This window comes from Procambarus clarkii, chromosome 89, assembly GCF_040958095.1.
Source record: "Procambarus clarkii isolate CNS0578487 chromosome 89, FALCON_Pclarkii_2.0, whole genome shotgun sequence".
Classification (NCBI taxonomy): Eukaryota; Metazoa; Arthropoda; class Malacostraca; order Decapoda; family Cambaridae; genus Procambarus; species Procambarus clarkii.
In genome coordinates, this window is record NC_091238.1 from 4,797,679 (window position 1) to 4,821,650 (window position 23,972).

The 23,972-nt window shown below is 51.3% G+C and overlaps 2 protein-coding genes across 2 annotated transcripts in view; one reads left to right on the forward strand and one right to left on the reverse strand.

Annotated features, from left to right (window-relative positions):
• Window positions 1–8,725, reverse strand: part of LOC138359096 (nascent polypeptide-associated complex subunit alpha, muscle-specific form-like) — a 9,877-nt gene extending 1,152 nt beyond the window's left edge. The window contains exons 1-2 of the mRNA XM_069317800.1: window positions 8,289–8,725; window positions 1–1,717 (exon numbers count right to left, since the gene is read on the reverse strand). The exon at window positions 1–1,717 is cut by the window's left edge and continues 1,152 nt beyond it. Of these exons, the coding sequence (XP_069173901.1) occupies window positions 1–1,717; window positions 8,289–8,725 (2,154 nt within the window). The remainder of the gene's footprint in view (window positions 1,718–8,288) is intronic.
• A 3,347-nt stretch (window positions 8,726–12,072) lies between these two features.
• On the forward strand, window positions 12,073–23,347 carry LOC123773269 (uncharacterized). The gene is made up of 4 exons (XM_069317801.1): window positions 12,073–12,076; window positions 17,076–17,720; window positions 18,409–18,481; window positions 22,714–23,347. The coding sequence occupies exons 1-4, from the start codon at window positions 12,073–12,075 to the stop codon at window positions 23,345–23,347; spliced, it is 1,356 nt and encodes a 451-aa protein (XP_069173902.1).
• Window positions 23,348–23,972: the final 625 nt, after the last annotated feature.

Here is a 23,972-nt window from a genome sequence, read left to right on the forward strand (position 1 = left end):
CGCCGGGCTCTGATGGGCGGGATGATGACGCCGGGCTCTGATGGGCGGGATGATGACGCCGGGCTCTGATGGGCGGGATGATGACGCCGGGCTCTGATGGGCGGGATGATGACGCCGGGCTCTGATGGGCGGGATGATGACGCCGGGCTCTGATGGGCGGGATGATGACGCCGGGCTCTGATGGGCGGGATGATGACGCCGGGCTCTGATGGGCGGGATGATGACGCCGGGCTCTGATGGGCGGGATGATGACGCCGGGCTCTGATGGGCGGGATGATGACGCCGGGCTCTGATGGGCGGGATGATGACGCCGGGCTCTGATGGGCGGGATGATGACGCCGGGCTCTGATGGGCGGGATGATGACGCCGGGCTCTGATGGGCGGGATGATGACGCCGGGCTCTGATGGGCGGGATGATGACGCCGGGCTCTGATGGGCGGGATGATGACGCCGGGCTCTGATGGGCGGGATGATGACGCCGGGCTCTGATGGGCGGGATGATGACGCCGGGCTCTGATGGGCGGGATGATGACGCCGGGCTCTGATGGGCGGGATGATGACGCCGGGCTCTGATGGGCGGGATGATGACGCCGGGCTCTGATGGGCGGGATGATGACGCCGGGCTCTGATGGGCGGGATGATGACGCCGGGCTCTGATGGGCGGGATGATGACGCCGGGCTCTGATGGGCGGGATGATGACGCCGGGCTCTGATGGGCGGGATGATGACGCCGGGCTCTGATGGGCGGGATGATGACGCCGGGCTCTGATGGGCGGGATGATGACGCCGGGCTCTGATGGGCGGGATGATGACGCCGGGCTCTGATGGGCGGGATGATGACGCCGGGCTCTGATGGGCGGGATGATGACGCCGGGCTCTGATGGGCGGGATGATGACGCCGGGCTCTGATGGGCGGGATGATGACGCCGGGCTCTGATGGGCGGGATGATGACGCCGGGCTCTGATGGGCGGGATGATGACGCCGGGCTCTGATGGGCGGGATGATGACGCCGGGCTCTGATGGGCGGGATGATGACGCCGGGCTCTGATGGGCGGGATGATGACGCCGGGCTCTGATGGGCGGGATGATGACGCCGGGCTCTGATGGGCGGGATGATGACGCCGGGCTCTGATGGGCGGGATGATGACGCCGGGCTCTGATGGGCGGGATGATGACGCCGGGCTCTGATGGGCGGGATGATGACGCCGGGCTCTGATGGGCGGGATGATGACGCCGGGCTCTGATGGGCGGGATGATGACGCCGGGCTCTGATGGGCGGGATGATGACGCCGGGCTCTGATGGGCGGGATGATGACGCCGGGCTCTGATGGGCGGGATGATGACGCCGGGCTCTGATGGGCGGGATGATGACGCCGGGCTCTGATGGGCGGGATGATGACGCCGGGCTCTGATGGGCGGGATGATGACGCCGGGCTCTGATGGGCGGGATGATGACGCCGGGCTCTGATGGGCGGGATAGTGGCGCCGGGCTCTGATGGGCGGGATAGTGGCGCCGGGCTCTGATGGGCGGGATAGTGGCGCCGGGCTCTGATGGGCGGGATAGTGGCGCCGGGCTCTGATGGGCGGGATAGTGGCGCCGGGCTCTGATGGGCGGGATAGTGGCGCCGGTCTCTGATGGGCGGGATAGTGGCGCCGGTCTCTGATGGGCGGGATAGTGGCGCCGGTCTCTGATGGGCGGGATAGTGGCGCCGGTCTCTGATGGGCGGGATAGTGGCGCCGGTCTCTGATGGGCGGGATAGTGGCGCCGGGCTCTGATGGGCGGGATAGTGGCGCCGGGCTCTGATGGGCGGGATAGTGGCGCCGGGCTCTGATGGGCGGGATAGTGACGCCGGGCTCTGATGGGCGGGATAGTGACGCCGGGCTCTGATGGGCGGGATAGTGACGCCGGGCTCTGATGGGCGGGATAGTGACGCCGGGCTCTGATGGGCGGGATAGTGACGCCGGGCTCTGATGGGCGGGATAGTGACGCCGGGCTCTGATGGGCGGGATAGTGACGCCGGGCTCTGATGGGCGGGATAGTGACGCCGGGCTCTGATGGGCGGGATAGTGACGCCGGGCTCTGATGGGCGGGATAGTGACGCCGGGCTCTGATGGGCGGGATAGTGACGCCGGGCTCTGATGGGCGGGATAGTGACGCCGGGCTCTGATGGGCGGGATAGTGACGCCGGTCTCTGATGGGCGGGATAGTGACGCCGGGCTCTGATGGGCGGGATAGTGACGCCGGGCTCTGATGGGCGGGATAGTGACGCCGGGCTCTGATGGGCGGGATAGTGACGCCGGGCTCTGATGGGCGGGATAGTGACGCCGGGCTCTGATGGGCGGGATAGTGACGCCGGGCTCTGATGGGCGGGATAGTGACGCCGGGCTCTGATGGGCGGGATAGTGACGCCGGGCTCTGATGGGCGGGATAGTGACGCCGGGCTCTGATGGGCGGGATAGTGACGCCGGGCTCTGATGGGCGGGATAGTGACGCCGGGCTCTGATGGGCGGGATAGTGACGCCGGGCTCTGATGGGCGGGATAGTGACGCCGGGCTCTGATGGGCGGGATAGTGACGCCGGGCTCTGATGGGCGGGATAGTGACGCCGGGCTCTGATGGGCGGGATAGTGACGCCGGGCTCTGATGGGCGGGATAGTGACGCCGGGCTCTGATGGGCGGGATAGTGACGCCGGGCTCTGATGGGCGGGATAGTGACGCCGGGCTCTGATGGGCGGGATAGTGACGCCGGGCTCTGATGGGCGGGATAGTGACGCCGGGCTCTGATGGGCGGGATAGTGACGCCGGGCTCTGATGGGCGGGATAGTGACGCCGGGCTCTGATGGGCGGGATAGTGACGCCGGGCTCTGATGGGCGGGATAGTGACGCCGGGCTCTGATGGGCGGGATAGTGACGCCGGGCTCTGATGGGCGGGATAGTGACGCCGGGCTCTGATGGGCGGGATAGTGACGCCGGGCTCTGATGGGCGGGATAGTGACGCCGGGCTCTGATGGGCGGGATAGTGACGCCGGGCTCTGATGGGCGGGATAGTGACGCCGGGCTCTGATGGGCGGGATAGTGACGCCGGGCTCTGATGGGCGGGATAGTGACGCCGGGCTCTGATGGGCGGGATAGTGACGCCGGGCTCTGATGGGCGGGAACATGGGTGGAACATGGGTGGATGCTGGAAACTCAGATGAGTCAGATGTTATCTTGAGGTTATCTTGAGATGATTTCGGGGCTTTAATGTCCCCGCGGCCCGGTCCTCGACCAGGCCTCCACCCCCAGGAAGCAGCCCGTGGCAGCTGACTAACACACAGGTACCTATTTTACTGCTAAGTAACAGGGGCATAGGGTGAAGGACTCTCTGCCCATCGTTTCTCTCCGGCGCCCGGGATCGAACCCGGGACCACAGGATCACAAGTCCAGCGTGCTGTCCGCTCGGCCGACCGGCTCCCCATGTTAGGAATGTTTTCCTTTAGCGTGAGAGTAGTGGAAAAATGGAATGCACTTAAGGAACAGGTTGTGGAAGCAAATACTATTCATAATTTTAAAACCAGGTATAATAGGGAAATAGGACCGGAGTCATTGCTGTAATCAACCGATGGCTCGGAAGGCGGGATCCAAGAGTCAATGCTCGATCCTGCAGGCTCAAATTGGTGAGTACAAATAGGTGAGTACACACACACACACACACACATTTTTTCACACATGGAAACTTAGTACCCAGATGAGCCACAGAGACGTTAGAAAGAATTTTTTCAGTGTCAGAGTAGTTAATAAATGGAATGCATTAGGCAGTGATGTGGTGGAGGCTGACTCCTTACACAGTTTTAAATGTAGATATGATAGAGCCCAGTAGGCTCAGGAATCTGTACACCAGTTGATTGACAGTTGAGAGGCGGGACCAAAGAGCCAAAGCGCAACCCCCGCAAGCACAAATAGGTGAGTACACACACACGCACACGCAGGGGCCTGGTAGCCTGGTGGATAGCGCGCAGGAATCGTAATTCTGTGGAGCGGATTCGATTCCCGATTCCCGGCAAAAACAAATGGGCAAAGTTTCTTTCACCCTGAATGCCCCTGTTACCTAGCAGTAAATAGGTACCTGGGAGTTAGTCAGCTATCACGGGCTGCTTCCTGGTGTATGTGTGTGTGTGGGGGGGGGGGTGGAAAAAAAAAGTAGTTAGTAAACAGTTGACTGACAGTCGAGAGGCGGGCCGAAAGAGCAAAGCTCAACCCCCACAAACACAACTAGTTGAATACACACACAGAGTTTGAGGAAGAGTTTGAGATTACCAGCGGGGAAGTAAGGAAGTGTTTACTAGAGTTGGATGTGACAAAGGCTGTAGGCCCAGATGGAATCTCCGCTTGGATACTAAAGGAAGGAGCAGAAGAACTGTGCCTGCCACTCCCCATAGTGTATAACAAATCACTGGCAACAGGGGAACTGTCAGAAATTTGGAAAGCAGCTAATGTAGTCCCAATATACAAGAAAGGGTATAGACAGGAGGCACTGAACTACAAGCCAGTGTCCCTAACCTGCATACCATGGAAGCTGATGGAGAAGATTGTGCGAAGAAAGCTAGTGGAACATCTGGAGCGAAAGAACTTTGTAACACAGCATCAACATGGGTTCAGAGACGGTAAGTCCTGCCTCACAGGGCTAATTGAATTCTACGACCAGGCAACAAAAATCAGGCAAGAAAGAGAAGGGTGGGCAGACTGCATATTTTTGGATTGCCAGAAAGCCTTTGATACAGTGCCACACAAGAGGCTAGTGAAAAAGCTGGAGATGCAGGCTGGAGTGAAAGGGAAGGTACTCCCTTCTATAAAGGAGTATCTAACAACAGAAGACAACGAGTCAGTGTGAGGGGTGAGGTCTCAGATTGGCGAGACGTAACAAATGGAGTACCGCAGGGGTCAGTACTTGGCCCTATACTGTTTCTGATATATGTAAATGATATCCCAGACGGTATAGACTCGTTTCTCTCAATGTTTGCTGATGATGCAAAAATTATGAGGAGGATTGAAACAGAGGATGATAGTGGGCTACAAGATGACCTAGACAGACTGAGTGAATGGTCCAACAAATGGCTGTTAAAGTTCAACCCGAGTAAATGCAAAGTAATGACACTAGGCGGTGGAAACAGGAGGCCAGACACAGGATACAGAATAGGAAATGAAGTACTTAATGAAACAGGCAGAGAGAAAGATCTAGGAGTTGAGATCACACCAAACCTGTCTCCTGAAGCCCACATAAAAAGAATTACGTCCGCGGCATTTGCGAGGCTGGCTAACATCAGAACAGCGTTCAGGAACCTGTGTAAGGAATCATTTAGAACCTTGTGTACCACATATGAAAGACCAATCCTGGAGTATGCGGCCCCAGCATGGAGCCCGTACCTTGTCAAGCACAAGATGAAGCTTGAAAAAGTTCAGAGGTATGCCACTAGACTAGTCCCAGAACTAAGAGGTATGAGTTACGAGGAAAGGCTGGTGGAATTCCACCGAACGACACTGGAAGACAGAAGAGTAAGGGGAGACAGGATCACTACCTACAAAATTCTCCGGGGAATTGACAGGGTAAACTGTTTAACACGGGTGGTATGCGAACAAGGGGACACAGGTGGAAACTGAGTACCTAAATGAGCCACAGGGACGTTAGAAAGAACTTTTTCAGTGTTAGAGTAGTTAACAGGTGGAATGCATTAGGCAGTGATGTGGTGGAGGCCGACTCCATACACAGTTTCAAGTAATTACCTAAGTGTAGTTACAGGATGAAAGCTACGCTCGTGGTGTCCCGTCTTCCCAGCACTCTTTGTCATATAACGCTTTGAAACTACTGACGGTCTTGGCCTCCACCACCTTCTCACCTAACTTGTTCCAACCGTCTAACACTATTTGCGAAAGTGAATTTTCTTATATTTCTTCGGTATCTGTGTTTAGCTAGTTTAAATCTATGACCTCTTGTTCTTAAAGTTCCAGGTCTTAGGAAATCTTCCTTATCGATTTTATCAATTCCTGTTACTATTTTGTATGTAGTGATCATATCACCTCATTTTCTTCCGTCTTCTAGTTTTGGCATATTTAATGCATCTAACCTCTCCTCGTAGCTCTTGCCCTTCAGTTCTGGGAGCCACTTAGTAGCATGTCTTTGCACTTTTTCCAGTTTGTTGATGTGCTTCTTAAGATATGGGCACCACACAACCGCTGCATATTCTAGCTTTGGCCTAACAAAAGTCGTGAACAATTTCTTTAGTATATCGCCATTCATGTATTTAAAAGCAATTCTAAAGTTAGAAAGCGTGGCATAGGCTCCTCGCACAATATTCTTTATGTGGTCCTCAGGTGATGGTTTTCTATCTAGAACCACCCCTAGATCTTTTTCTTTATCAGAATTCTGTTAAGATTTCTCACATAATATATAGGTTGTGTGGGGTCTATGTTCTCCTATTCCACATTCCATAACATGGCATTTATTAACATTAAATTCCATTTGCCAGGTGGTGCTCCATATACTTATTTTGTCCAGGTCATCTTGAAGGGCATGACAATCATCTAAGTTTCTTATCCTTCCTATTATCTTAGCATCATCAGCAAAGATATGATAGAGCCCAGAAGGCTCAGGAATCTGTACACCAGTTGATTGACGGCTGAGAGGAGGGTCTAAAGAGCCAGAGCTCAACCCCCGCAAGCAGAACTATGTGAATACAACTAGGTGAGCACACAGCCACCGACGGGAACCAAACAGAGCAGGAGGCAGACGCCCCTAAACACTCCACCATTATGAGGCTAAACACAAAGCGTAAAACACATCACAAACATCTCCACTTGTGTTGCGTGTTGGGGTGAGCACCGAGGGCCATAACCTGGTGCATGTGGGGTGCAGGGGGGCCCCATGGACCACATTACATGCTTCACATCGGCCCTCACACTCACTCTTACCACCCTCCTCCCCTCTCCCCGGGACCCACTGTGCTCTCTCTTCACGCCGCCGTATCTCTTAGCTCGCGTTGCCCTCCGCGATCGTCGCGACGGAGCGCGAAACGTAGTCGCTCGCGCTAACGTTTCTGGGAAGCAGGGCGAAGCGTCCGGGAGATATTCGCCCCTGTGGCCTATCGATTCCCCCTTTGTGACGGAAGACATCTTTATCGTGTGACGTCAGATGAATAATGATTCCAGATTGGTCACGCCCCATCATTCAAGCGGCCACTCAGAAGGGGCGCCCGGGTCACGTGGGCTGGGTATGGTGAGGTGCTCACTTGTAGCGCTGTGTGAGAGCTTGCGCTTCCCGCTCGTTTCTTGAAAGATCATTTATTTGAGCTCTGGCCAATTGCTTGTTCGATATGTTTGGTGGCGGCGGCGTGAGTGGCTCCGTAACACATGCATGGATCACTGCCCGTGAACTACAATTGTTAGCCATGTTTTTTGAGATATATACAAGAGTTGTTACATTCTTGTACAGCCACTAGTACGCGTAGCGTTTCGGGCAAGTCCTTAATCCTATGGTCCCTGGAATACGATCCCCTGCCGCGAAGAATCGTTTTTTCATCCAAGTACACATTTTACTGTTGCGTTAAACAGAGGCTACAGTTAAGGAATTGCGCCCAGTAAATCCTCCCCGGCCAGGATACGAACCCATGACATAGCGCTCGCGGAACGCCAGGCGAGTGTCTTACCACAACACCACGGAGACTGTTCTTACCACTACACCACGGAGACTGTAAATGTTCTCCCTAAGTGTTCCCTTCTCTCGCTCGCACACTTTCCCGCACCACGCTCCCTTGCTCCCTTTATTCTTAGACTAAGGCTTAGGTTCATAAGGGCTGTCAAATGACGTAGCTGGTGTAACTGCAAGCAAGAGCTGTTATCCTAACTCAGCTCATCTGAAGTCTGCTCCTAGAGACCCATTTATTTCATGAGCCTGTTATATGCATCATTAGGAATTAACTTTATTTCTTAACATTAGGTACATAAGAACATAAGGAACTGGATGAGCCTGTAGCCACCATCCAGGCTGTGGATGAGCCTGTAAGGGGGCCTCGTAGCCTGGTGGATAGCGCGCAGGACTCGTAATTCTGTGGCGCGGGTTCGATTCCCGCACGAGGCAGAAACAAATGGGCAAAAGTTTCTTTCACCCTGAATGCCCCTGTTACCTAGCAGTAAATAGGTACCTGGGAGTTAGTCAGCTGTCACGGGCTGCTTCCTGGGGGTGGAGGCCTGGTCGAGGACCGGGCCGCGGGGACACTAAAGCCCCGAAATCATCTCAAGATAACCTCAAGATAACCTGTGTGTCAGAGCCTTCATGTGATCACTTGATCTGATCTCCCGTATATCAACCTGTTGGGCAAACAAGTTCCAGATGTGAGTCAGCCTGGGAGTGAATGATCGCTGATGGAGTGATGTTCTTGAGAAAGGCACTTCCAGCACGAGACTGTTGAAGGTTGAGAGCCTCGTGCTACAGGTGGCAACTACTAGTAGTCCACGGGGTTGGGCCAGGTGCAGAACTTTGAGGATGTTGGCCTTGTACATAACAGTGAGACCAACAATGTCTCGACGGTGTTGCAGGCTCTGATCTCCAGACCGTTCCCCCCCAGACTTGGTCAAGACGGCCATCTTGCCCGTCTCTCCACTTTGTCCAACAGTCTGATGAATGGGGGTCAGGCGATCCAGGCGAGGGCTACATACTCCAGATGAGAGCGATCTTGTGCTGACGGGAGACATCTCCCGTCACGCAGGGTGCAGTCGCACCTCCACAGATCTCCAGTATCATCTATTGATACTGGAAATGGCTCAAAAGGGCCACCACTTATGGGCTATTCATGCCCAAGCCACCTTTTGGGTGGCTTAATCTTCTCTCTCTCGATCTTGTGCTTCATATAAGGTTGTGCAGCCCTTGCTGTCAAGAAGGTGAGAGTTGCGCCTTAGCTATAAGTTTCCTGGCTGCCTTCTGAGCTAGATTAAGCACGTGGCTCTTCATTGTTATTGAAGCGTCGAACTTCATTTCCCAAGATGTCAATTTCATCTGTGAACTCCAGGGTTTTTCCACCCATTTGCAGGCCGTCCTGTTCACCGCGTGTAGTGTAGTAATGACCACTGCTTGTGCCTTCACAGGTGGGAAGGGGGGGGGGGATGAACTATTCAACACTGGTGGGACGCGAACAAGGGGACACAGGTGGAGACTGAGTACCCACATGAGCCACAGAGACGTTACAAGGAACTTTCTCAGTGTCAGAGTAGTTAACAGGTGGAATGCATTAAGAAGTGATGTGGTGGAGGCTGACTCCATACACAGTTTCAAGTGTAGATATGATAGAGCCCAATAGGCTCAGGAACCTGTACACCAGTTGATTGACAGTTGAGAGGCGGGACCAAAGAGCCAAAGCTCAACCCCCCGCAAGCACAAATAGGTGAGTACACGCCGTTATGCAGTAGCTGGAGTTTTGTAACTAGGTTATTACCTCTCGTGTTCTTGAGGATATCCTCATAACGTGCCCAAAATGTGCCAGTGTTGTCTGCTCACCCCAAGGCTCCTGCTCCTGTGTGGTGTTGTTGCGGGCTACGGGTTGTGTAGTGTCGGGTGGGTAGGTTATAGTGGGTGGGTCATGGTGGGTGGGTCATGGTGGGTGGGTCATGGTGGGTGGGTCATGGTGGGTGGGTCATGGTGGGTGGGTCATGGTGGGTGGGTCATGGTGGGTAGGTTATAGTGGGTGGGTCATGGTGGGTAGGTTATAGTGGGTAGGTCATGGTGGGTAGGTTATAGTGGGTAGGTCATGGTGGGTAGGTTATAGTGGGTAGGTCATGGTGGGTAGGTTATAGTGGGTAAGTCATGGTGGGTAGGTCATGGTGGGTGGGTCATGGTGGGTAGGATATAGTGGGTAAGTCATGGTGGGTAGGTTATAGTGGGTGGGTCATGGTGGGTAGGTTATAGTGGGTAAGTCATGGTGGGTAGGTTATAGTGGGTAAGTCATGGTGGGTAGGTTATAGTGGGTAGGTCATGGTGGGTAGGATATAGTTAAGTCATGGTGGGTAGGATATAGTGGGTAAGTCATGGTGGGTAGGTTATAGTGGGTAAGTCATGGTGGGTAGGTTATAGTGAGGTCATGGTGGGTAGGTTATAGTGAGTAGGTCATGGTGGGTAGGTTATAGTGGGTGGGTCATGGTGGGTAGGTTATAGTGGGTGGGTCATGGTGGGTAGGTTATAGTGGGTAGGTCATGGTGGGTAGGTTATAGTGGGTAAGTCATGGTGGGTAGGTCATGGTGGGTGGGTCATGGTGGGTAGGATATAGTGGGTAAGTCATGGTGGGTAGGATATAGTTAAGTCATCGTGGGTAGGTTATAGTGGGTAAGTCATGGTGGGTAGGTTATAGTGGGCAAGTCATGGTGGGTAGGTTATAGTGGGTAAGTCATGGTGGGTAGGTTATAGTGGGTAAGTCATGGTGGGTAGGTTATAGTGGGTAAGTCATGGTGGGTAGGTTATAGTGGGTAAGTCATGGTGGGTAGGTTATAGTGGGTAAGTCATGGTGGGTAGGTTATAGTGGGTAAGTCATGGTGGGTAGGTTATAGTGGGTAAGTCATGGTGGGTAGGTTATAGTGGGTAAGTCATGGTGGGTAGGTTATAGTGGGTAAGTCATGGTGGGTAGGTTATAGTGGGTAAGTCATGGTGGGTAGGTTATAGTGGGTAGGTCATGGTGGGTAGGATATAGTTAAGTCATGGTGGGTAGGATATAGTGGGTAAGTCATGGTGGGTAGGTTATAGTGGGTAAGTCATGGTGGGTAGGTTATAGTGAGTAGGTCATGGTGGGTAGGTTATAGTGAGTAGGTCATGGTGGGTAGGTTATAGTGGGTAAGTCATGGTGGGTAGGTTATAGTGGGTAGGTCATGGTGGGTAGGTTATAGTGGGTAAGTCATGGTGGGTAGGTTATAGTGGGTAAGTCATGGTGGGTAGGTTATAGTGGGTAAGTCATGGTGGGTAGGTTATAGTGGGTAAGTCATGGTGGGTAGGTTATAGTGGGTAGGTCATGGTGGGTAGGATATAGTTAAGTCATGGTGGGTAGGTTATAGTGGGTAAGTCATGGTGGGTAGGATATAGTGGGTAAGTCATGGTGGGTAGGTTATAGTGGGTAAGTCATGGTGGGTAGGTTATAGTGAGTAAGTCATGGTGGGTAGGTTATAGTGGGTAAGTCATGGTGGGTAGGTTATAGTGGGTAAGTCATGGTGGGTAAGATATAGTGGTTAAGTCATGGTGGGTAGGTTATAGTGGGTAAGTCATGGTGGGTAAGATATAGTGGGTAAGTCATGGTGGGTAGGTTATAGTGGGTAAGTCATGGTGGGTAAGATATAGTGGGTAAGTCATGGTGGGTAGGTTATAGTGGGTAAGTCATGGTGGGTAAGATATAGTGGGTAAGTCATGGTGGGTAGGTTATAGTGGGTAAGTCATGGTGGGTAGGTTATAGTGGGTAAGTCATGGTGGGTAGGTTATAGTGGGTAAGTCATGGTAGGTAGGTCATTGTTGATAGGTCAGGGTGGGTGGGTAATGGTGGGTAGATTATAGTGAGTAAGTCATGGTGGGTAGGTCATGGTGGGTAGGTCATTGTTGATAGGTCAGGGTGGGTGGGTAATGGTGGGTAGGTTATAGTGAGTAAGTCATGGTGGGTAGGTCATGGTGGGTAGGTTATAGTGGGTAGGTCATGGTGGGTAGGTCATGGTGGGTAGGTTATGGTGGGTAGGTTATAGTGGGTAGGTCATGGTGGGTAGGTCATGGTGGGTAGGTCATGGTGGGTAGGTCATGGTGGGTAGGTTATAGTGGGTAGGTCATGGTGGGTAGGTCATGGTGGGTAGGTTATGGTGGGTAGGTTATAGTGGGTAGGTCATGGTGGGTAGGTCATGGTGGATAGGTCATGGTGGATAGGTCATGGTGGGTAGGTCATTATGGATAGGTCATGGTGGGTGGGTCATGGTGGGTAGGTTATAGTGGGTAAGTCATGGTGGGTAGGTCATGGTGGGTAGGTTATAGTGGGTAAGTCATGGTGGGTAGGTCATTGTGGATAGGTCATGGTGGGTAGGCCATGATGGGTGGGTCATTGTGGATAGGTCATGGTGGGTGGGTCATGGTGGGTAGGTCATGGTGGGTGGGTCATGTTGGGTGGGTCATGGTGGGTGGGTCATGGTGGGTGGGTCATGGTGGGTGGGTCATGGTGGGTGGGTCATGGTGGGTGGGTCATGGTGGGTGGGTCATGGTGGGTGGGTCATGGTGGGTAGGTCATGGTGGGTGGGTCATGGTGGGTGGGTCATGGTGGGTGGGTCATGGTGGGTAGGTCATGGTGGGTGGGTCATGTTGGGTGGGTCATGGTGGGTGGGTCATGGTGGGTGGGTCATGGTGGGTGGGTCATGGTGGGTGGGTCATGTTGGGTGGGTCATGGTGGGTAGGGCATGGTGGGTGGGTCATGGTGGGTGGGACATGGTGGGTAAATCATGGTGGGTGGGTCATAGTAGGTAGGTAATGGTGGGTTGGACATGGACGTTAGGTCGTGGTGGGCAGGTCATGGTGGGTTGCCAGGTTGATACCTGGTTGATGGGGTTCTGGGAGTCCTTCTACTCCCCAAGCCCGGCCCGAGGCCAGGCTTGACTTGTGAGAGTTTGGTCCACCAGGCTGTTGCTTGGAGCGGCCCGCAGGCCCACATACCCATCACAGCCCGGTAGGTCCGGCACTCCTTGGAGAAAATTTTAAATTTTTTAAATTTTGCCCCGAGGGGCGAGTTTATTGGGCAGTGCCACTCATCTTGGCGCCTTGGAGCCGGTCTACCGAGCGGACAGCACACTGGACTTGTGATCCTGTGGACCTAGGTTCGATCCCAGGCGCCGGCGAGAAACAATGGGCAGAGTTTCTTTCACCATGTGCCCCTGTTACCTAGCAGTAAAATAGGTACCTGGGTGTTAGTCAGCTGTCACGGGCTGCTTCCTGGGGGGTGGAGGCCTGGTCGAGGACCGGGCCGCGGGGACACTAAAGCCCCGAAATCATCTCAAGATAACCTCAAGAAGATCCTGTGAGTGGACACACCGCCATAGTGACAGTATTGGGCAGGGCCACTCATCCTGTGAGTCGACACACCGCCATAGTGACAGTATTGGGCAGCGTCACTCATCCTGTGAGTCGACACACCGCCATAGTGACAGTATTGGGCAGCGTCACTCATCCTGTGAGTGAACACACCGCCATAGTGACAGTATTGGGCAGCGCCACTCATCCTGTGAGTGGACACACCGCCATAGTGACAGTATTGGGCAGCGCCACTCATCCTGTGAGTGGACACACCGCCATAGTGACAGTATTGGGCAGCGCCACTCATCCTGTGAGTGGACACACCGCCATAGTGACAGTATTGGGCAGCGCCACTCATCTTGTGAGTGGACACACCGCCATAGTGACAGTATTGGGCAGCGCCACTCATCCTGTGAGGGACACACCGCCATAGTGACAGTGTTGGGCAGCGTCACTCATCCTGTGAGTCGACACACCGCCATAGCAGCATGTACAACACTCCCCAATAGGAAGAAAACCCGCTGGGTTGTTCATCCTGTCACTTGTACCCAGACACAGCTGGGACTTGCTTAACTGTCTCAAGTGAACAGCTCCTCAAACAAGAAGATTAACATCTGTCAACTCTTAAAAGCTTACGTTATCTTGCGGGTGCAAAATGGGGGAATCTTTTAAGAACAGTATCAATATTTGACAAATAGTGTTTTCCTAACTCAAACAATGTGGGGTTTATTATTCTACACATATTTCTAATGTCTCTCAGGTGTTCACATTCACGTAGATAGTGGTCAAGGCGGTGTCCATCACTCACCACAGATTCTGCAACTTCGCTGATCAACTGTTTCCATTCCGTATCTCCATGGATATTTGTATCCAAGACGGATTCTCGCTATTACTGATTCTCTCCCTCGTCCTCCTCCTCTTCGGCCATAATGATTGGGATTGCCAGCTGCAACCATGTTGTACCATCGTACAGATTCACTGGTTTGTGCTTCTATCCTCCTTTCCTCAGTTACCTTGTCACGGAGAAAACAATCTAGCTTCATGTCCACGGTTGTTCCGGCAATATTTATGATGCTCACTAGGAGGACGTTGAACAACCATGGACCTCTGATGTTCATACAGTGTTCTCTGATTGTGCCTATGGCACCTCTGCTCTTCACTGGTTCTATTCTGCATTTTCTTCCATGTTGTTCACTCCAGTACGTTGTTATTTTACTGTGTAGATTTGGGACCTGGCCCTCCAGTATTTTCCATGTGTATATTATTTCGTATCTCTCTCGTCTCCTTTCTAGTGAGTACATTTGGAGAACTTTGAGACGATCCCAATAATTTAGGTGCTTTATTTCGTCTATGCGTGCCATATATGTTCTCTGTATTCCCTCTATTTCAGCAATCTCTCCTGTTCTGAAGGGGGAAGTGAGTACTGAGCAGTACTCGAGACGGGACAACACCAGTGATTTGAAGAGGACAACCATTGTGATGGGATCTCTGGACTTGAAGGTTCTCGTAATCCATCCTATCATTTTTCTGGCTGACGCAATACTTGCTTGGTTATGCTCCCTAAACGTTAGGTCGTCGGACATCATTATTCCCAAATCCTTGACATGCTGTTTTCCTACTATGGGCAGATTCGATTGTGTTTTCTACCCTGTATTATGTTTAAGATCCTCATTTTTGCCGTACCTGAGTACCTGGAATTTATCAAAGTTGAACATCATGTTATTTTCTGCTGTAGGTCATGTAGGGACGTAGATCATGGTGGTAAAGTCGTGGCCTAAGTTATTATTATTAACATCTTTATTGACAAAATTAATTACAATTTTGCCTAATCTGAGGATTTTGATAGTCTTATTAAAGTGAGGATAATGTTGGTATTCACTGTCACGCAGGCCAGAGGGTCATACATAAGACAATAGGTCTAAACTGTAGGCTGAAGCACATATATATCATGATTACAATCAATGTTTTAATGTATGGATATGTGAAAACAACTTTCTATTGTGCACTGCCACACAAGGGCAGGGATGGGTTCATAAGTGATGCAGCTTAGAAGTAATATAAATATGAATTGTTCTTCATTCTTTAAAATGGACAAACAAATTTTGGGTAAATTGTCATGGTGTCGTCCAGAACACCTGAGTCAATAAAATAGTTACACAGTTGGTGGTACAAGAGGCCAGGAGGTCTAAAGTCCTTTACGGTTTCACATTCAACAATACAGTGTTCTAGTGACTGCATTAAAGGTTTATCACAGAGTTTACAATCTGAGTATTCTGGTAGTGGCTCAGCCTCACTAACCTGCCAGAGGTGTCTATAGCCAAGGCGAATTCGCGCAATGACTATATCACATTGCCTGGTCCGGTTACTGTGCTGACCATACAAATACCTATTATTACAAAACTTGTCATAACTTTTAATACTGCAGCTTTCAGGTCTCTGGGCATTTCTTAGTTCTTCTAAATCTGAATTAATTTCTTTAATTTGTATGTTTCTAATAACTGCATTAGATAGTCCAAAGCCATAATCAATATTTTCTTTCCTGCAATCCTCATTGGCCAATCGATCTACAAAGTCAGGTTTTCCAACTCCAACATGGGATGGGATCCACACAAATTTTATACAAGAGTTATTATCATTGACAAAAATTACATTCCATTTAATGTTACAAGCTACTTCCGACATACATTGTGATGGGTTATTTAAGGACTGCAGAGCACTTTTAGAGTCACAGAAAATAACTCCACCACCATTGAGCTTAAGGTATTCAGTGGCTAGATAAATGCCCAATAGCTCGGTCTGTGTCGTGCTTGCCCAGTTGTTCAATCTCTGTATACTAAGTGGTCCGATATTATGTAGGTCATCCTGACCCACATAATATTTTGACCATCACAGTGTAGTGAGGGTGGCCACACCATGCTGACCATCACAGTGTAGTGAGGGTGGCCACACCATGCTGACCCCTATAGTGTAGTGAGGGTGGCCACACCATGCTGACCATCACAGTCTAGGGAGGGTGGCCACACCATGCTCACCATTACAGTGTAGGGAGGGTGGCCACACCATGCTGACCATCACAGTGTAGGGAGGGTGGCCACTCCATGCTGACCATCACAGTGTAGGGAGGGTGGCCACACCATGCTGACCATCACAGTGGGGTGAGGGTGGCCACACCATGCTGACCATCACAGTGCAGTAGTGAGGGTGGCCACACCATGCTGACCACCATAGTGTAGTGAGGGTGGCCACACCATGCTGACCCCTATAGTGTAGTGTGGCCACACCATACTGACCCCTATAGTGTAGTGAGTGTGGCCACACCATGCTGACCACTACAGTGGGGTCAGCATGGTGAGGGTGGCCACACCATGCTGACCACTACAGTGGGGTCAGCATGGTGAGGGTGGCCACACCATGCTGACCACTACAGTGGGGTCAGCATGGTGAGGGTGGCCACACCATGCTGACCACTACAGTGGGGTCAGCATGGTGAGGGTGGCCACACCATGCTGACCACTACAGTGGGGTCAGCATGGTGAGGGTGGCCACACCATGCTGACCACTACAGTGGGGTCAGCATGGTGAGGGTGGCCACACCATGCTGATAAACACAATGCATCAACTAATATATATAATCTGTGTTTTGCTTTCATGCGTCACGCACGCCAGTAGCTGCGTTACTTCTCTCTCCCTAAAATAATGATCTTATCTTGAGGTTATCTTGAGATGATTTCGGGGCTTTTAGTGTCCCCGCGGCCCGGTCCTCGACCAGACCTCCACCCCCAGGAAGCAGCCCGTGACAGCTGACTAACACCCAGGTACCTATTTTACTGCTAGGTAACAGGGGCATAGTGTGAAAGAAACTCTGCCCATTGTTTCTCGCCGGCGCCTGGGATCGAACCCAGGACCACAGGATCACAAGTCCAGCGTGCTGTCCGCTCGGCCGACCGACTCAATAATCAATCAATAGAGATCAATATCAATAATGATCAATAGAGAATGTTTAGGATTTCTAATGTGTGGAGGTCCCACCAGTCCCAAAGGTACCGGTGGTAGTTATACCAGTGGTAGATATACCAGTGGTAGATATACCAGTGTTAGATATACCAGTGGTAGATATACCAGTGGTAGATATACCAGTGGTAGATATACCAGTGGTAGTTATACCAGTGGTAGTTATACCAGTGGTAGATATACCAGTGGTAGTTATACTGGTGGTAGTTATACTGGTGGTAGATATACCAGTGGTAGATATACCAGTGGTAGATATACCAGTGGTAGATATACCAGTGGTAGATATACCAGTGGTAGATATACCAGTGATAGATATACCAGTGGTAGATATACCAGTGGTAGATATACCGGTGGTAGTTATACCGGTGGTAGTTATACCGGTGGTAGTTATACCGGTGGTAGATATACCAGTGGTAGATATACCAGTGGTAGATATACCAGTGGTAGATATACCAGTGGTAGATATACCAGTGGTAGATATACCAGTGGTAGATATACCAGTGGTAGATATACCAGTGGTAGATATACCAGTGGTAGATATACCAGTGGTAGATATACCAGTGGTAGATATACCAGTGGTAGATATACCAGTGGTAGATATACCAGTGGTAGATATACCAGTGGTAGATATAATCCATCTGGGCTTAACGAGTCCCCTATACGCTCGTGAGAGAGGTCCATCATTATTTTGGCGGAGTGACCCCCCGCGGCGGGCGGGGCGCCCCGTATAGACGTAACAACCCGCGCCCACCGCCGTCCCCCGCCTGAGCAACGTTCATAAAGGCTCCAATAACCTCATTACCGGGCCAGGAGGATCAGACTCCCTCCCTGATCCTCCTGGGAACAATAAAGTTATGAGAGCCTGTCCCCCCCCGGCCGCCGGCCCGCGCCGCCTCTTCTCACACGAGAAACATATATACTTAACGCACGCTGTCGACCTACGGATTGAACTGCTTTCAAGGGAGCCGGTCGACCGAGCGGACAGCACGCTGGGCTTGTGATCCTGTGGTCCTGGGTTCGATCCCAGGCGCCGGCGAGAAACAATGGGCAGAGCTTCTTTCACCCTATGCCCCTGTTACCTAGCAGTAAAATAGGTACCTGGGTGTTAGTCAGCTGTCACGGGCTGCTTCCTGGGGGTGGAGGCCTGGTCGAGGACCGGGCCGCGGGGACACTAAAAGCCCCGAAATCAAGATAACCTCAAGATATAGAATTTTTAGATTTTTAAGTTTTAAAGAGCAATGTTTTACTGTAAATTATCTATAAACGCATTATCTATGTTTACATTTTGATATATATTAATTGCCAATTACGCCCGTGTTTACTGTTAATGTTCCACAAGTGTTGTGTTTACTAGAGTCAGAGAGAGACTACCATCGTCTCAATATTGTGTTGCTGAGGGAGGCTGCACAATACTTACTGTGTCTCGCGTAGGTTAGTAAAGCCGCGCTGTGGTAGTGTTGATGGATGTTTGATTTATCAGGTGGAGTTGTTTACTGTGGACCTTGTTGACGTGAGGGAGTACAACCACACAACCTCTTGTGACCACAACCACACAACCTCTTGTGACCACAACCTCTTGTGACCACAACCACACAACCTCTTGTGACCACAACCTCTTGTGACCACAACCACACAACCTCTTGTGACCACAACCACACAACCTCTTGTGACCACAACCACACAACCTCTTGTGACCACAACCTCTTGTGACCACAACCTCTTGTGACCACAACCTCTTGTGACCACAACCTCTTGTGACCACAACCTCTTGTGACCACAACCTCTTGTGACCACAACCTCTTGTGACCACAACCTCTTGTGACCACAACCTCTTGTGACCACAACCTCTTGTGACCACAACCTCTTGTGACCACAACCTCTTGTGACCACAACCTCTTGTGACCACAACCTCTTGTGACCACAACCTCTTGTGACCACAACCTCTTGTGACCACAACCTCTTGTGACCACAACCTCTTGTGACCACAACCTCTTGTGACCACAACCTCTTGTGACCACAACCTCTTGTGACCACAACCTCTTGTGACCACAACCTCTTGTGACCACAACCTCTTGTGACCACAACCTCTTGTGACCACAACCTCTTGTGACCACAACCTCTTGTGACCACAACCTCTTGTGACCACAACCTCTTGTGACCACAACCTCTTGTGACCACAACCTCTTGTGACCACAACCTCTTGTGACCACAACCTCTTGTGACCACAACCTCTTGTGACCACAACCTCTTGTGACCACAACCTCTTGTGACCACAACCTCTTGTGACCACAACCTCTTGTGACCACAACCTCTTGTGACCACAACCTCTTGTGACCACAACCTCTTGTGACCACAACCTCTTGTGACCACAACCTCTTGTGACCACAACCACACAACCTCTTGTGACCACAACCTCTTGTGACCACAACCACACAACCTCTTGTGACCACAACCTCTTGTGACCACAACCACACAACCTCTTGTGACCACAACCTCTTGTGACCACAACCTCTTGTGACCACAACCTCTTGTGACCACAACCTCTTGTGACCACAACCTCTTGTGACCACAACCTCTTGTGACCACAACCTCTTGTGACCACAACCTCTTGTGACCACAACCTCTTGTGACCACAACCACACAACCTCTTGTGACCACAACCTCTTGTGACCACAACCTCTTGTGACCACAACCTCTTGTGACCACAACCTCTTGTGACCACAACCACACAACCTCTTGTGACCACAACCACACAACCTCTTGTGACCACAACCACACAACCTCTTGTGACCACAACCACACAACCTCTTGTGACCACAACCTCTTGTGACCACAACCACACAACCTCTTGTGACCACAACCACACAACCTCTTGTGACCACAACCACACAACCTCTTGTGACCACAACCACACAACCTCTTGTGACCACAACCACACAACCTCTTGTGACCACAACCACACAACCTCTTGTGACCACAACCTCTTGTGACCACAACCACACAACCTCTTGTGACCACAACCTCTTGTGACCACAACCACACAACCTCTTGTGACCACAACCACACAACCTCTTGTGACCACAACCACACAACCTCTTGTGACCACAACCACACAACCTCTTGTGACCACAACCTCTTGTGACCACAACCTCTTGTGACCACAACCTCTTGTGACCACAACCTCTTGTGACCACAACCTCTTGTGACCACAACCTCTTGTGACCACAACCTCTTGTGACCACAACCACACAACCTCTTGTGACCACAACCACACAACCTCTTGTGACCACAACCACACAACCTCTTGTGACCACAACCACACAACCTCTTGTGACCACAACCTCTTGTGACCACAACCTCTTGTGACCACAACCTCTTGTGACCACAACCACACAACCTCTTGTGACCACAACCACACAACCTCTTGTGACCACAACCTCTTGTGACCACAACCACACAACCTCTTGTGACCACAACCTCTTGTGACCACAACCTCTTGTGACCACAACCACACAACCTCTTGTGACCACAACCACACAACCTCTTGTGACCACAACCACACAACCTCTTGTGACCACAACCACACAACCTCTTGTGACCACAACCACACAACCTCTTGTGACCACAACCACACAACCTCTTGTGACCACAACCTCTTGTGACCACAACCACACAACCTCTTGTGACCACAACCTCTTGTGACCACAACCACACAACCTCTTGTGACCACAACCTCTTGTGACCACAACCTCTTGTGGCCACAACCACACAACCTCTTGTGACCACAACCTCTTGTGACCACAACCACACAACCTCTTGTGACCACAACCTCTTGTGACCACAACCACACAACCTCTTGTGACCACAACCTCTTGTGACCACAACCACACAACCTCTTGTGACCACAACCTCTTGTGACCACAACCACACAACCTCTTGTGACCACAACCTCTTGTGACCACAACCACACAACCTCTTGTGACCACAACCACACAACCTCTTGTGCCCACAACCACACAACCTCTTGTGACCACAACCTCTTGTGCCCACAACCACACAACCTCTTGTGACCACAACCTCTTGTGCCCACAACCACACAACCTCTTGTGACCACAACCTCTTGTGCCCACAACCACACAACCTCTTGTGGCCACAACCACACAACCTCTTGTGGCCACAACCACACAACCTCTTGTGCCCACAACCACACAACCTCTTGTGACCACAACCACACAACCTCTTGTGACCACAACCACACAACCTCTTGTGACCACAACCACACAACCTCTTGTGACCACAACCTCTTGTGACCACAACCACACAACCTCTTGTGGCCACAACCACACAACCTCTTGTGGCCACAACCACACAACCTCTTGTGACCACAACCACACAACCTCTTGTGACCACAACCACACAACCTCTTGTGACCACAACCACACAACCTCTTGTGACCACAACCACACAACCTCTTGTGACCACAACCACACAACCTCTTGTGACCACAACCACACAACCTCTTGTGACCACAACCTCTTGTGACCACAACCACACAACCTCTTGTGACCACAACCACACAACCTCTTGTGACCACGACCTCTTGTGACCACAACCACACAACCTCTTGTGACCACAACCACACAACCTCTTGTGACCACAACCACACAACCTCTTGTGACCACAACCACACAACCTCTTGTGACCACAACCTCTTGTGACCACAACCACACAACCTCTTGTGCCCACAACCACACAACCTCTTGTGACCACAACCACACAACCTCTTGTGACCACAACCTCTTGTGACCACAACCTCTTGTGACCACAACCTCTTGTGACCACAACCTCTTGTGACCACAACCACACAACCTCTTGTGACCACAACCTCTTGTGACCACAACCTCTTGTGACCACAACCTCTTGTGCCCACAACCACACAACCTCTTGTGCCCACAACCACACAACCTCTTGTGACCACAACCTCTTGTGACCACAACCTCTTGTGACCACAACCTCTTGTGACCACAACCACACAACCTCTTGTGACCACAACCACACAACCTCTTGTGACCACAACCTCTTGTGACCACAACCTCTTGTGCCCACAACCACACAACCTCTTGTGACCACAACCTCTTGTGACCACAACCTCTTGTGACCACAACCTCTTGTGACCACAACCTCTTGTGACCACAACCTCTTGTGACCACAACCTCTTGTGACCACAACCTCTTGTGACCACAACCACACAACCACTTGTGACCACAACCTCTTGTGACCACAACCACACAACCTCTTGTGACCACAACCACACAACCTCTTGTGACCACAACCACACAACCTCTTGTGACCACAACCACACAACCTCTTGTGACCACAACCTCTTGTGACCACAACCACACAACCACTTGTGACCACAACCTCTTGTGACCACAACCACACAACCTCTTGTGACCACAACCACACAACCTCTTGTGACCACAACCTCTTGTGACCACAACCACACAACCTCTTGTGACTACAACCACACAACCTCTTGTGACCACAACCTCTTGTGACCACAACCACACAACCTCTTGTGACCACAACCTCTTGTGACCACAACCACACAACCTCTTGTGACCACAACCACACATCTGAACGTTAGTGTTCCCCCAAGTGTTAGTGTTCCCCCGAGTGTTAGTGTTCCCCCGAGTGTTAGTGTTCCCCCAAGTGTTAGTGTTCCCCCAAGTGTTAGTGTTCCCCCAAGTGTTAGTGTTCCCCCAAGTGTTAGTGTTCCCCCAAGTGTTAGTGTTCCCCCAAGTGTTAGTGTTCCCCCAAGTGTTAGTGTTCCCCCAAGTGTTAGTGTTCCCCCAAGTGTTAGTGTTCCCCCAAGTGTTAGTGTTCCCCCAAGTGTTAGTGTTCCCCCAAGTGTTAGTGTTCCCCCAAGTGTTAGTGTTCCCCCAAGTGTTAGTGTTCCCCCAAGTGTTAGTGTTCCCCCAAGTGTTAGTGTTCCCCCAAGTGTTAGTGTTCCCCCAAGTGTTAGTGTTCCCCCAAGTGTTAGTGTTCCCCCAAGTGTTAGTGTTCCCCCAAGTGTTAGTGTTCCCCCAAGTGTTAGTGTTCCCCCAAGTGTTAGTGTTCCCCCAAGTGTTAGTGTTCCCCCAAGTGTTAGTGTTCCCCCAAGTGTTAGTGTTCCCCCAAGTGTTAGTGTTCCCCCAAGTGTTAGTGTTCCCCCAAGTGTTAGTGTTCCCCCAAGTGTTAGTGTTCCCCCAAGTGTTAGTGTTCCCCAAGTGTTAGTGTTCCCCAAGTGTTAGTGTTCCCCAAGTGTTAGTGTTCCCCAAGTGTTAGTGTTCCCCAAGTGTTAGTGTTCCCCAAGTGTTAGTGTTCCCCAAGTGTTAGTGTTCCCCAAGTGTTAGTGTTCCACAAGTGTTAGTGTTCCACAAGTGTTAGTGTTCCACAAGTGTTAGTGTTCCACAAGTGTTAGTGTTCCACAAGTGTTAGTGTTCCACAAGTGTTAGTGTAACCCGCTATAACTTGAGAGCAATACTGCCGTTCTAACTGTAGAGTGTTGAGGTCCTCCTCCACCTTGAGTGGCTCCCGTCCTTGGAGGCGTGTAAGCGAGAGGCGCGTGGCTGGCTCGGGATAATTATTATGCCGTGTTAAGGTCTTATTTAAAATGATTCTGGTGTCAACAGGGGCCGAGGCAGCCACACAATAACATCCCCTGATGCTATCTCCACTCTTCACCTTAACGCTTCAACAAGGAAAAGTGCTTAGAGCTAGTGACCAGAGGTGGGAGCAGCCTCGGAGACCTGCCCACACGAGGGGGAGCTGGCGCTGGGGAAGCGTAGTGGAGGCTCATCTTAGCGAGGAGCTTACTCACTCACTCACAGGGGCGAGGAATGCGGACGAAACTTAGTGGAATATGGCCAGAGTGAG

What these genes read in the sequence shown, in the direction of transcription:
- LOC123773269 (XM_069317801.1), top strand. An exon ending in AACGAGTCCCCTATACGCTC is followed by an intron (nt 17,721 to 18,408) that starts GTGAGAGAGGTC and finishes TGTGTTTACTAG; the next exon opens with AGTCAGAGAGAGACTACCAT. An exon ending in CAATACTTACTGTGTCTCGC is followed by an intron (nt 18,482 to 22,713) that starts GTAGGTTAGTAA and finishes TGTTCCCCCAAG; the next exon opens with TGTTAGTGTTCCCCCGAGTG.